At 40.8% G+C, this 15,453-nt stretch overlaps 1 protein-coding gene across 4 annotated transcripts in view; it reads left to right on the forward strand.

The window, feature by feature from the left end:
* Window positions 1-15,453, forward strand: part of GPATCH8 (G-patch domain containing 8) — a 73,996-nt gene that overhangs the window by 46,735 nt on the left and 11,808 nt on the right. For all 4 annotated transcript variants that reach the window (XM_079797487.1, XM_079797490.1, XM_079797489.1 and 1 more), the window contains one exon: window positions 694-837. In XM_079797487.1, the coding sequence (XP_079653613.1) occupies window positions 694-837 (144 nt within the window). The remainder of the gene's footprint in view (window positions 1-693; window positions 838-15,453) is intronic.

The raw sequence follows: 15,453 nt of genomic DNA on the forward strand, positions 1-15,453 counted from the left end.
CTTGGCTATCACAGCTCTGATTTCAGCTTTAGGTCATAGTTGATTTTTTTGTTTTGTTGTTTTTCTTCTTCCATTGCCCTTCTCCGGGATTTACTTTTCTATGTTCCCCTCAATGCAATAAAAATTGTTTGTTATATCTGATTGGTTGTTTTTTGTAGTTTTTGTTTTTTAAATATATTTTTATTTCAGAGAGGAAGGGAAAGGGGGGGGGAGAAAGAGAGAGAGAGAGAGAGAGAGAGAGAGAGAGAGAGAGAGAGAGAGAGAAACAGAGAAACATCAATGATGCAAGAGAGTTGTTGATTGGCTGCCTTCTACTGGGGCTCGAGCCCACAACCCGGGCATGTGCCCTTGACCGGAATCAAACCTGGGACCCTTTTGTCCTCAGGCCGACGCTCTATCCACTGAGCCAAACTGGCTAGAGTGATTGGTTGTTGTTTTTTTTAAGCCAGGGGTAAGAATAGGGGATGCCACAGTAAACTCATTTGAACATTTGTTTATTTGAAGACAACTGTTAGTACAACCACTCACAAATTGCCCCACCAGCTTACCCCTTATGTTTCATTCAGCTTTTACTTGTACCACTAAATTTATGAAAAGCCCTTTTTTTCTCTTCAGGTAAGACTACTTCTTTACAACATTCACTTTAAAATTCTACCAAGTTCATTTTTTGTTTGTATTTTATGGTTCTTACAGGATTATGTTGACAAAGAGAAGGCAATTGCTAAAGCGTTGGAAGACCTCAGAGCCAACTTTTACTGTGAACTCTGTGATAAGCAATATCAGAAACATCAGGAGTTTGACAACCATATCAATTCCTATGATCATGCACACAAACAGGTGAGGAATAGTTATTTGCTAACAAAGAAAAATATACTTTATTTTTTGTTATAACTATTGAATTTTGAGTGAACCGAAAAAACTTGGGAACTATGGTTTCTTGTATCTGCCAGTCTTAATATGAAGTCATCTGACTTTTTTTTCCATGACAGAAGTCCTGACATAGACCTCCCCCTTCCAACTTATGTAGCGTGAAGAATTGTGAACTTCATAAATCTTGCATAAAATTTTTTGTTTGAGTGGTTCCTAAATTTGTATTTGATTTGGTAATTCAAGTAAGGATCACTGGGAGCTTTGTTTTTCTTTCTCCCTCTTTATGAACTTGTGAAACTTTGAACAGTTATCCCAGGCTGGTTGTTTCATCTTCTGTATAGAAAAGTTCTTGCTTTATTAGCTACTCTTTCCTATCAGTAAGTCATTTTGTTATACTCTTGGAAGGTAGGTAAATCTTGAGAAGGAAAATAAAATTAGATGCTATCTTAACTTCAACAAGAAACTGATGCTGCTCCTAGGCGATTTGGCTCAGTGGATAGAGAGTCGGCCCTCAGACTGAAAGATCATGGGTTGGATTCGGTCAAGGGCCACATGTACCTCGGTTGCGGGCTCAGTCCCCAGTCCCGGTCCAGGCCTCTGCAGGAGGCAACCAGGCAACCAATAGATGTGTCTCTCTCAGTCGATGTTTCTCTCTCTCTCCCTCCCTCCCTCCCTCCCTCCCTTCCTCCCTCCCCCTCTCTCTCTCTCTCTCTCTCTCTCTCTCTCTCTCTCTCTGTCTCTCCCACTTCTTTCCAAACTCTCTAAAAATCAATGGGAAAATATCCTCGGGTGAGAATTAAGCAAAAAACAAACAAAACAAAAAAACTGATACTACATGTTGAAAAGCTTGCTGAAAAATAAATTACACTTTATTTGCATTCTTTTTTTTAAAAATTATTTAGGCCAAAACTGGTTTGGCTCAGTGGATAGAGCGTCAGCCTGCGGACTGAAAGGTCCCAGGTTCGATTCCGGTCAAGTGCATGTACCTTGGTTGCGGGCACGTCCCCAGTGCGGGGTGTGCAGGAGGCAGCTGATTGATGTTTCTCTCTCATAGATGTTCTTAGTTCTCTATCCCTCTCCCTTCCTCTCTGTAAAAAATCAATAAAACATATTTTTTTTAAAAAAAATTATTTAGGGGAAAAAAACAAACCAGTACCTAATGAATTACTAGCATCAAGAAGGCAGTCCCGAGGGATTTTAAAAGGAGGAAATGAATCTTTATATCTACAGCACAGTTCTGGCTTATTAAAGAATTTTGAGCTATTTGATCGTGGGTAACTTTAGCATAACTTGTTCAGTTTTTGGGGGGTACATAGTTGTATTTGTTAAGTTTGTAAGATTTATGGGCTTTGCTGGAATGCTCTCTTAAGCTGAACCTGTTAAACCAAAATTATTTTAAACCTTTGCTTTATTTTTCAACCAACCAAAGATTTCAGAGCACAGGTAAAAGGCAGGCTTTGACTAAGCTTTACTTTTACTATACCACAGGGGTACTTTTCAAGCTGGTTGAAGTATTATACTTTATGCAACAATCTCTTCCACATTTAATCACACCTAACCAATTTAAGATTATTTTACTGATAGAGTTTTATTTAAGACAGATTTTCAACATTTTATACACGTTTGGACATTATTTTAATATATTGTTAGCTCTGCCTGATTTGAAGAAGAGAAATTGAGAGAGCTTAGACAGGATGTGGCAAAAGTGGGTTTATAGTTGTGTTGTGTACAAAACACAGAATTTATTCTTTTTTTAAAATATATTTTATTGATTTCAGAGAGGAAGGGAGAGAGAGGAACATCAATGATGAGAATCATTGATTGGCTGCCTCCTGCACGCCCCGCATTGGTGATTGAGCCCATAACACAGGCATGTGCCCTTGGCCGGAATTGAACCTGGGACTCTTCAGTCTGCAGGCTGATGCTCCATCCATTGAACCAAACCAGCTAGGGCCAGAATTTATTCTTATGTTATTTATTAATTATTATTTCTTATATGAATAACTGTAAACCTACTTTTGCCCCATCCTGTATATGGACAAGATATATTGGCAGTTACTTTACTCCTTTAAAGAATGATCTGCCAAGAAAGAAGAATGCAACAGTGAATAATACTTATTCAGTAACTTTTGCAGCTTTTCAGTATATATAATTCAAACTTTGGGGTTATTTTTTATGGATTTAAGAAAGACATTTTATACCTAAGTACATATTTACCTTTTTGGGCACTTGAGAATTTCTTCAATTAAGTAGTCTCTGTGATTAGTTAAAAACATTCTAGAAGAAACTTTAGGGACCAAATGGACATTTAGAAAAGTTACATTTTAATTGGTGAGAAGTCTCTTGAGTAAAGTTTTAATTATAAGAGAATAAACCAGGAAAAATGTAATTCAAATTTGAATAATGTGTACACTTGCCTTTTAAGGGGGAAATCCATCAAAGCAAAAGGAAAACAAATGGATTTACAATTAAATGTAGAACTAATAAAATTCACATTGACAACATTAATATGATGGATGATAATGTTTTAGTGATATTTCTTTAAACTTGAGAGAAGTAGAGATTGCTACAGCTCTGGTTCATTTGAATTTGACCTGTTTATTCTCCTGTGCACTTTGGTTTGACTCAATTCTCTCACCACTTTTCCTATTGCAGTGGTTCTCCACAGGGGGAGATTTTGTCCCCCAGGGTATACTTGGCTATGTCTGGAGACATTCTTTATTATCACAACTAGGGGTATGGGGTTACTGGCATCTGGTGGTGGAGGCCAAGGGTGCTGTTAAACATCCTACAATGCACAAAAAAGTTCCTTGCAACCAAGAATTACCTGGCCCAAAATGGTTGAGAAACCTGTTCTATTAGGACAACTGAAAACTTTCGAATATATATGGTTTTGTGAGATCATTTGACCTTTGTTTGGTACAAACAAATCACTATCATTTTAACTTCTCAGTTGTCAACATTTATAAAGTGCTCATTTAGATTATCTCAAATATTCATTTATTACTCTTTTTTTTTTTACCATCAAAATGAAAATAGAAAATTAAGGATTTCTTATAGAGAATTTATGGACTACCTTATCCATTAATATACGGTACTAGAGGCCCAGTACAAGAAATTTGTGCACGGGTAGGGTACCTAGAGCCCTGGCTGGTTTGGCTCGGTGGATAGAGTGTCGGCCTGCGGACTGAAGGGTCCCGGGTTCGATTCCGGTGGAGGGCACATGCCTGGGCCGCAGGCTTGATCCCCACTCGGGTACATGCAGAAGGCAGCTGATCCATGATTCTCTCTCATCGATGATGTTTCTCTCTCTCTCCTTCTCCCTTCCTCTCTGAAATCAATAAAAATATATTTTAAAAAAAAGTAAAGTTAAAAAAAAAGATATAGTATGATTTTGTTAATTTTGTTTATTTTTGATGGCATATTCGTAATTTGGTTGAAATATAGGCTTTTCTATCTTTCTTTATACTGCTGTCTTATTGGAAGTGGTAGAATCTTGAAGCAGAATACTATCTATAATAACAAAAGGCCAGGCATCATGACCAGAACAACCAATCGACCAGTTGCTATGAGGTGCATTGACCACCTCTCAGTCCCTCCCCCCAGCCCACAGGCTCCCATTGCTGGATGGCCAACGGGGAACCACAGGAACCGGGCTGGGTGGCAGCGGAGTGGGACTGGGGACTGGACTCGTGGGGCAGCGGCAGTGTAGCGGAGGATCGTGGGGCGGCGGCAAGCAGTGTCGCGGGGCGGTGGTGAGCAGCTTCATGGAATGTGGCGGCGAACAGCGTTGCGAGGCGTCGCGGGGCAGTGGCAAGTAGTGTTGCAGAGGGTTGTGGGGCGGAGGCATCATCATGGGGTGTCCTGGGGCAGAGGCGAGCAGTGTCACAGAGCAGCGGACATGGCTCTGATCGCAGGCTAGGCCTAGGGACCCTACATGTGCACGATTTCGTGCACTGGGCCTCTAGTAAATATATAAACAGAAAAACACATGGCACTAAATTTTTATATAGTTACACTCTTCCCTGAACTTAAAATTTCTAAGGAATCCTAGCTGGTTTGGCTCCGTGCATAGAGCGTGGGACTGTGGACTGAAGGGTCCTGGATTCAATTCAGTTCAAGGACACTGAACTGGGTTGTGGGCTCGATCCCCAGTAGGGGGTGTGCAGGAAGCAGCCAATCAGTGATTCTCTCTCTTTAAACATTGATGTTTCTATCCTATTTCTCCCTCTCTGAAATCAATAAAATCCTATCTAATAAAAGAGTAATATGCAAATTGACTATACCTCCGCCACACCCACCAGCCAGTCAGGAGCGAGTATGCAAATTAACCCAACCAAGATGGCTGTGGCCATTGAGCGAACAGGAGGCTTGGGTTTCCCTGGCAATGGAGGAAGCCAAGCTTCCTGCACACCCTGGCCGGCCCAGGCCTCCGCTCAAGGCTACAAAGTTTCAATTATAGAAGATAAATAAATCCCAGATACCAGAGCCTCCGCTTGGGTCACCAGGGGTCGTTGCCAGCCTGCAAGCCACCACAGGCCCCTTGCCCAGGCTGCCTCACGCCCCAAGGAAACCCCCACCCTGATCAAGGACAACCTTCAGGGCAAACCAGCTGGCCCCCACCCATGCAGCAGGCCTCTATCCTATCTAATAAAAGAGTAGTATGCAAATTGACTGTCACTCCAACACAAGATGGCTGCCCCATGTGGACACAAGATGGCCAACAGGGGAGGGCAGTTGGGAGGGACCCAGGCCTGCAGGGGAGAGCAGTTGGGGGGGACCAGGCCTGCAGGAGAGGGCAGTTAGGGGTGACCAGGCTTGCATCGGAGGGCAGTTAGGGACAATCAGGCTGGCAGGGGAGCAGTTAGGCATCAATCAGGCTGGCAGGGGAGTGGTTTGGGGGTGAACAGGCTGGCAGGCAGAAGCTGTTAGGGGCAATCAGGAAGGCAGGCAGGTGAGCAGTTGGGAGCCAGCAGTCCTGGATTGTGAGAGGCATGTCGGACTGCCCGTTTAGGCCAGGATCAGGCCTAAATGGGCAGTCGGACATCCCTTGAGGGATCCCAGGTTGGAGAGGGTGCAGGCTGGGCTGAGGGACACCACCACCACCATCACCCCCCGCCCCGTGCACGAATTTCGTGCACTGGGCCTCTAGTATATAATATAAAATTTCTAAGGAGCCTTTAATTGACTGTGTTACAACACAGTTAAATAACCCCTATGGGAGGTAGGTCCTATTTATTATTCCTCTTTGATGGACATGACCCTACCATACAAATGGACCTACCATTTTCCAAATTTATGCTTTAAAATCATAAAGACACCCTGTCTTGTCTTCCAGGAAGGCACACAGGATTATTATGAATCTGAGATAACAGGTAAGTACATTCAACCCTATGCTAGTAATCCCTAGTTTGCATCTTCCATCAAATTTTCACCATTAAATATTTTTAGGATGGGCAGGATTCTGATCGTGCCCATATCTTCATTAAGCACAAATAATCTCTCAAAAGGGGGCTACGGAGTCACCCTCATTTGTGGGGTTTTTGTTTTGTTTTGCCTCTCACTATTCACTAGTTTTTCATCAAATTTTCTAAGGCATTTTTGAAGGAAGTCATTAATACACAGATATCAAGAACCAGCTTGATCTTCAAAGATGAAAAAGCTAATTGGATATTTTGGCTCTTTTCAGCAGTTTAACCCTTATTTTACAGTAATCATTTCAATACATTTTGAGGTCTTAAAGGATATGCCTTTCCATTCTTTAAGAGATAACCCAGTGATTTATTTTTATATTGTAAGTTCATTCTGATACGCCTGAGTGCTCAGTAAGCATTAGAAGATATCTTCTACCTTTGTTGACTGAGTTATGTTAAAGTTGACTTTGAAACTAAACATTTTTCCTTCTCTACCTCCCTGCCTCTTTAATTATTTTGCATATCTTCTTTAAAAAAAACACGTCTGGCCCTAGCCCCGTGGTCGGCAAACTGCGGCTCGCAAACCACATGCGGCTCTTTGGCCCCTTGAGTGTGGCTCTTCCACAAAATAGCCTGGGCGAGGCTATTTTGAAGAAGTGGCGTTAGAAGAAGTTTAAGTTTAAAAAATTTGGCTCTCAAAAGAAATTTCAATCGTTGTACTGTTGATATTTGGCTCTGTTGACTAATGAGTTTGCCGACCACTGTTTTAACTAATTGCTTGTGGAAAGAGAATATGATTTGAACTCTGATAATTGTTTAGACTTGTTTTGATTTTTGCCTTGCAAGATATTTTACTGCATTCTGTCCTCTGTGTGCTTGGCACATATGGCATCAGGAACAAAAGCACATCAAAACCAGTTGTACCTCTGGCAAGCCACTGCAACTCTAAATAAATACAATTGGGTTCCTTTTTCAGTGGTACTTGGATATTCAATTGGGGGTGGAGGGAAACAACACAAAAAACCAAGGCAAGAGAAAATTTTAAAGCTAAAATAGAAAGTAGCAAAACCACTAAGATCATATGCCAATGAAGATACTCCATAGATACTCTATATTTTGGGTCTTTATAGAAAGTTTATCCTTAGAAAACCATAAATTATTATAAAGATGTGAAATAGGTTAAGAAAATTGTATAGTATTTATGAATCCCAAAGCTTCATAAATGTTGACTTAAACAGCACAATTTACCTCTCGAGATTATACTTTGAAAAGCAAAGCAATTGTGAAGAGAAGTATACATCTTAAAACTTCAGCATGTTGTAAGTTGTGTTGTGTGTTTTTTTTTTAATATATTTTTATTTATTTCAGAGGGGAAGGGAGAGGGAGAGAGATGGAAACATTAATGATGAGAATCATTGATCGGCTGCCTCCTGCATACCCCACACTGGGGATCGAGCCTGCAACCCAGGCATGTGCCCTGTCTGAGAATCAAACCGTTACCTCCTGGTTAATAGGTTGGTGCTCAACTGCTGAGCCACGCTAGGTGGGTAAGCATGTTGTAGTTTTAATAACCAATAGCGGAGAGATTAAAGTTTTATGTTCGGTGATACTTTGTACCACTCTGGATGACATTTCTTTGGGAATGTTTTGCTTAATAAAAGAATTTACGTCCTTTGGCCTGTCTTCTAAAAATTGAGCATATTTAGGCTTTTCACCTGTTCAATCTTACTCACCACCTCTGCTTTTGTTGGGAATACATGTCTTACACCCAGCTATCGCAGCCTTGGAAAACTCTGCATCTGTTTAGGGAAGCTCTCTGCTTTTGTGAGCAGAAATAACCCTAAAACAGACCTTCTTAAGAGCTAAGGTTGCTGGTAAATTCTCTCTGTGTATGTCTCACTCTGTTCTTCATCTTGGCACACAATCCAAACTTGAGTAAAAATGATTTTACCTTATTTAGGTTCTTGGAAATCGAGACCTTAAGCAAAACAACATAAATCCAGTTTTACCAGAGGCTATAATATAAACAAGCTAAGTTCCTATAGCATATTTCTTGTCACAAAAATATCACCAAACTTAAACATGGAAATAAATGTAAGAGCTCTACATACATTTAAGAAAGATTAATGAAAACAAATGAGATCATTGTTTTTCACCCTGGTTTGAAGGTAATCAGAGCCTCTCCCAACAGCTCAGGGAGCAAGGCCAGGCTATCCTTCCTTTGTAGCGTGCACCCATACACACCCTCACACTCACTCAGATAGGGACAGTGTATAGACACACCAATTCATCTTCTAGTGTGGGAGGAAACGAGTATCCAGAAAGAAAAAACAAAACAAAACATGTAGACATGGGGAGAATGAGCAAACTACAGACAGTAGCCCATGCTGGGAATTAATTTTTCTTTTCTTTTTTTCCCCCTCTCATTTACTTTATAATGAAACTACATTATTCAAGGATCTGCTTATATTTATCAGTGTTGCACAGAGGTGGAGATTCTAGGCTAAGGCTGTATGTTGTATTATAGTCAGAAAAGTTAAATTAACTTAAGGAATAATGAGAAGTTTGTGAATGACAATGCTGAAAAGAGCTTTGAACTGAGATGCTGCTGCTCCATTTGCTTTGAGCTCAAGCAGCTCTTATGAATTATAATCCTTCAAATTTTACATAGAGGGCAAATATTTGCCTCCAGATAGGACCTAGAGGGCTATGTAGATATACTTAAAACTCGTTATCCACAGCCCTGGCTTGTTTGGCTCAGTGGATAGAGAGTCGGCCTTGAGTGAAGGGTCCCAAGTTTGATTCCTGAGATGGGCACATGCCCAGCTTGTGGCTTGATCCCCAGTAGGGGGCATGCAGGAGGTGGCTGATCAATGATTCTCTCTCATCATTGATATTTCTATCTCTCCCTCTCCCTTCCTCTCTGAAATCAATAAAAATATATTTTAAATAAAAACCTTGTTATCCATAAAAACACAATGGCATACCATTTCACACGTACTAGGATGTCTAAGTGTTGGAGAGGTTATGGGGAAATTGGAACTCTCCTACATTGTTAATGGGGTTGGAAAACAGTTTGGCAATTTCTCAAAATGTTAAATATGAAGTTACCATATGGCCAGTATATACCCTATAGAAATGAAAATATATGTCCACACAAAAACTTGTAACAAGATTGTCCATAGCTGCTTTATTCATAATAGCCAAAAAGTAGAAACAATCTATCCATCAACTGATGAATGGATAAACAAAGTGATATTCCCTTGCAATGGAATATTATTCAGCATTTAAAAGGAATGACTTACTGATAAATCCATGATGCACAAACCTTGAAAATACTAATGCTAAGTAAAAGAAGCCAGTCATAAAGATGCTCATATTGTATGATTTAATCTGTATGAAATGTCTAGAATAAACAAATCTATATGGAATGTAGGTTAGGTTTCCAGGGCCTTGATGGAAAGAGACAACGGGGAATGACTGCTAATGAGTATGGGGTTTCTTTTGAGGTAATGGAAATGTTCTAAAATTAGATATGCACAACTCTGAATGTACTATTCCCACCAAATTTTATACTTTAAATGGGTGAATTTTATGGTATGTGGATTATATTCCAATAAAATTATCTTTAAAACCTCATTTTTCCAGCTTAAGTGTGTGTGTGTAAAATAAAGCAGGCACACCTGGTATTAAAGAATATGCCGTACATTTAAGGCCTTTTGCTGAATTCCTGAGCATAACAAAGCAAGCATTACACAGTGATTTTTGTGACAATTTGATATTCACCAAATAATATTAAGAGTCATAGTGTTACAAAATAACTGGGCATAAAAGGTAAGTATTGCCCTAAATGACTAATTAGTACTACTCTTAAAAGAATGTATACTTTTTCCCTCTGATTTTTTTCAGTATCTATAATCATAGTATTTAGTTTTTTTCTGTTACCAAACATTCCGTTTTCTGTGTTACTGAATAAAATTCTTTTTCACCACTTACTGATATGCATGGGCTAACAGAAAGAATTTACATCTATGTAGTAATTTGGACTTCCTTAATCATTTAACTATAATCTTCCTTGTCTGAATACTTGAATGCTGAAACTTTGTGTTCTCTCCTGGTGTGTTCCCTCTCTCACCACATAGTGATGTTCTGGATGGTCTCATCCAGAGACATCAAACACAGACTTGAATCAGAATAACCTGGCCAAGTAACAACTACAGTATGATTACTCCAATTTGGGAGAGGAAATCCACATTAATATTATGTTATGAGAGTGAAGCAGGAAACAGTGGGGAGATGAGGAATGGATTTGGGGTATGCAGGATTGTTAACGTAGAGGAAAGGAAGTGGTTGAGGTTCAGAAAAGGCCAGATTATGCTTAGCCAGAAAAAAATTGAGGTGCTGCATACAACCACCCCTTCTTTATTCACTGTTTCCCATCTCTGTTTATAACCAAAAAAATAATACATAAAAGTATATGTATGTTTCCTCTCCCAACTCATTTTAAAACTGAACATTTGATAAATGTTTATTGAGCATTTCTTGTGCCATAGACAATGGTGTGTGTATTGCAGAGTTAGTAAAAAAGGAAGTCCCTGTTCTGGGACAGTGGGGTTGCTGTCTAGTAAGAGAAAGATAATCCTTTGACCCTAAAGAGACAAAATCAGGTTTTCCCTTTAAAGTTGAGTAAATATTAGAACACTAGAGGCCCAGTGCATGATTGAATCATGTACATGTAGGGTCCACTACATGCTTTCACTTTTCGCGGTGGAGCTGGGTGCCTGTCCGCTGGTGCACCAGGCCTTTCAGAAGCCTCCGGCTTGGCGGAGGCTTCTGAAAGGCCTGGTGCAGGAGCAGACAGGCACCCAGCTCCCCCACTTTTGATGGTCCGCGGCCGCTGAGGGGGGCTACCCTGCTGTTGAGGGGGGCTGCCGCAGACACCTGGCTACCCTGCCGTTGAGAGGCGCAGCTGGGTGTCCGCGGCAGGCCCCCTCAGCGGCCGCGGATCTGGCCGTTGAGAGGCGCAGGGGGCGGGAGTCCCGCCCCCTGCGCCTCTCAACAGCAGGGTAGTCCCCCTCAGTGGCAGCGGATCCGTGCCTCTCAATGGCCGGATAGGCCACCCGGAGTCCCGCCCCCCAGACTCCTGCCGCCCAGTCGTGGGCATAGCGGAGTGATGGTAATTTACATGTTGCTCTATTATTAGATAGGATAGGAATTTAAGTGGCAATAGGAAATACTCTCTGCCTATTTTTTGATGCCTGCAATTTTTTTCACATGGAAACAATTGTTTTTATTTTTTAAATTGAGATAACAGGTGTAAAATACTTGTGAAAGATTTATTCCTAGTAAAAGTACACTCAATAAACTTGTAGCATCAAATTTTGTTTTGATAGAGGAAAGAAGAGTAGCATCAAAAGATAACAAAAAATATTTTATTAGACTTAGACCTTTATATTTTGTTAGGGAAAGCTGTATAGAAGTACCTTTATCTCATTCATTCCCCACTAAACACAGTGCCATTCCTTGCTATTGACATTCCACATTATTGATGTGGGCAAATTTATCACCCACATTCAAAACCTGGTAGGATTTACCAGATTCGAATTTCCCGGTTTAATTTGTTTATAGTTGGGTAGTGGAGCAGGAGTTTGTTTCTGAAGTAGACTTTTTTTTTTTTTTTTCCTGCCAACACAGTGCTATTTAGCTGTGTTTAAAGAACAGGAATGTTATTTACATTTGAAGTGGTCTTTAGCCCAAATAACCATAGTTATTATGTAGATGGGTATTCCAAGCACTGGTTGGTTGTTAAGGTCTTCCCTCTACTGGTCTTTTGAGAAATTTAGTGGAAACCCCTGCTACCATGTGATTCAGAATCCATGAGAAATGTTTCTTCCCTTTGTGCTCTATGCCACAAATGTATACTTAGAAACATGCTACTGGGGTTTTTTTGTTTGTTTGTTTTCAGGAAAACAGGATCTTCAAAACTTTTCATTTGAATGGGGTCCAGTCTCCCTTTCTTGAATCAAATATTTTCCAGCTAAAAATGTGTTATTTGGCTTAACTTTTTATTAATAATCATTAATAGTTCAAGAAATAAGCAAATTTATCAGCAACTCTTCAGAAAGTATACTTTATAATTTTAGAGATAAGGGCATATATTGGCTTTGTAATAAGTTTTTAAATGATTAATTATACCATTCAGATTAGACTGTGTCCCAGTTTGGAGTCTAACTTGAACTTTTGTTTAAGATATAGAATTTGTTCAGCCTTTGAAAAGAGTTTTGGATTGATGGTACATCTATAGTTTTGATCTCTTTACATGAGCTCTTTCTCTTGAATAGATGAGTTGCTTTTCTAGTCACACCTTGAAGAAGTTAAATGAAGTTGTAATTCTCTTTAAAACTTAAGAGGAAAGTAAAAGTACAATCACAGAGAGAATTTCATATGGATATTCAGTGGCAAGTAAGCCAGGCTTGGTAGCCTTTTGGAATAAAACGGGCATCTTTGAAAAACCTGACTCTAAATTAGGGTCTCTCTCTCTTTTTTTTTTTTTTTGTTAAGTAGTGGAACAATCCACCCTTTTTACTTGCAAAGGGAGAACAGAAAGTGACTATATTTCTTTAGGGCATTTACAAAGAGTTTTCTTCACCTTAAGAAGAAACTGAATAAAATAGGTTTTGTATCTTTTTATAAAAATTACTTTTTATTTAGGAAATTGAGAAGTTTCTGGTTAGGATCTTTTTTGGCATTTGGCCCAGTTCTGTCCAGAAGAAAAAGGACTTAAAATTTTAGACTTTTTGATTCTCTGAAGAATGAAACGCCTTATTATATGAGAGTAATAACTAGAAAAACCTTATTATATAACCTGAATCATGTCCCTACATATGGTAAAAAATTATATGGGGAAAAGACAAGGATCCAATGTTTAAGCCAAACTATTCGCCAACTACTTACACCTTTTGTAGACTTAGTATTGCTCTGTGTACTTCAAGGTTGATTATAAAGATAAGCCTGGTCCTTGCCCAAATAAAGATGAGGGGGAGAGTCAGTATTGTGCTTTACACTTACTTTGACAATCTCATAAATCTGCTAGATAGCCTTCTTTTTCGAATGAGGGAACTGGAGTTCAAAAAAGGTGAAACCACTTGGCTAGTAATTAATGGATTTGAACCTAACTTTTCGACTCTGAAACTTTATACATACTACCTTTCTGAAAGGTAGGCGTAAGTATAGTCAGAGCAAAGTATGTTGGTTGCTAGATGAGTGTTAGCACAAAGTGCTAATAAGACATTTCAGAAAGAAGAAAAATCCGGTCTTATGAGCAAACAGTAGAGACTTTGGGAGGGATCATTTAGTTTGACCTTGAATAGAAAGGAAAAACTGGGTTAGGAATTCATTTTTATTATCAGAATGCCCTTATCTGAAAGAGACCTCAAATATATTTTGGGTTTGAGGCAGTTGCTAAGCCCTGTCTCTAAGGTTTGGGTTAGAATCCTAGGGTTCCCAATTCTACTTTTGAGAATTGACTATACCCAGACTTGACTAAAGTAAAGGTGATAGGAGTATTTGTTGCACCCTATATAGTACCAGGATAGCTTTGCATAAAAGGTTATGCAATTTGGATTTGTTTTATTGACAGCATCTCATTTTCTTCCCTTCCTACCTCCAATTATGTTGTGGTAGGAATTTGAGATAGAATATCTTCAGGATGATGTGAACATAGTCCTATCCCCATCAACTTCAAAGTCACATGAAGTGGCTTGCTGAATAATTGGCTCTATGTACTGTCTGACTTATCCTGGAGACTCCAGACTTTGATAAAAATGCTCATTCTTTTATTTTTTTATTTTTACTTTAGAGAGAAACATCGATTTGTTTTTCCACTTATTTGTGCATTTATTGGTTGATTCTTGTATGTGCCCTGACCGGGGATCGAATCTGCAATCTTGGCATATTGGGACAACGCTCTAACCAACTGAGCTACCTGGTCAGGGCAAAATGCTCATTCTTTTAGATAGTGTCCTATAGTTTGAAATAACTCCTAAAAGTGATTAAATATTTGTAAGAGGAAAGGAAATGAATAGAACCTGTAGATTTTCCAGGCTTATTGGGTGGCTGAGAGAAAGTAGCAGATGTGAAAAAAGCTTGAGAGCCTGTTAAGTGTTTGGGGAGGGGAAAAAACAACAACTAGATCTGACAGGCTCTAGTAATCATATAATAGTTCTGACAGGCTCTTCCTCTCTGTTTCATTTTCTTCAGAAAGAGAAAATTGGAATTCATGCTTATTTAAAATAGTTGATCATCCGTCTTAAAGTGGTTTTTATAAAAATCACTAGAGGCCCAGTGCATGATTGAATCATGCACGTGTAGGGTCCCCTACACGCTTTTGCTTTTGATCACGGGGAGCTGGGTGCCTGTCCGCTAGTGCACCAGGCCTTTCAGAAGCCTCCAGTGCGGCGGAGGCTTCTGAAAGGCCTGGTGTCTGAGCGGAAAGGCATCCAGCTGCCACGCTTTTGCTTTTGATCGCGGGGAGTTGGGTGCCTGTCTGCTGGTGCACCAGGCCTTTCAGAAGCCTCCAGCGCGGCGGAGGCTTCTGAAAGGCCTGGTGTCTGAGCGGACAGGCATCCAGCTGCCACGCTTTCACTTTCGATTGCTGGTGCACCAGGCCTTTCAGAAGCCTCCGGCGTGGCGGCCTTTCAGAAGCCTCCAGCATGGCGGAGGCTTCTGAAAGGCCTGGTGCTTGAGGGGAAAGGCATCCAGCTGCCATGCTTTTGCTTTTGATCGCGGGGAGCTGGGTGCCTGAGCGGACAGGCACCCAGCTCCCACGCTTTTGATGGTCCCTGGCCACTGAGGGGGGCTACCCTGCTGTTGAGAGGCGCAGGGGGCAGGACTCCCACCCCCTGCGCCTCTCAACGGCCGCTGAGGGGGGCTGCCGCGGACACCTGGCTACCCTGCCGTTGAGAGGCGCAGCTGGGTGTCCGCACAGGCCCCCTCAGCGGCTGCGGATCTGGCCTCGATCTGGCCGTTGAGAGTCGCAGGGGGCGGGAGTCCCGCCCCCCTCAGTGGCAGCAGATCCGTGCCTCTCAATGGCCGGATAGGCCACCCCGAGTCCCGCCCCCCAGCCTCCCACCGCCCAATCGTGGGCATAGCGGAGTGATGGTAATTTACA

Source organism: Cnephaeus nilssonii (genome assembly GCF_951640355.1).
Source record: "Cnephaeus nilssonii genome assembly, chromosome: 19".
Classification (NCBI taxonomy): Eukaryota; Metazoa; Chordata; class Mammalia; order Chiroptera; family Vespertilionidae; genus Cnephaeus; species Cnephaeus nilssonii.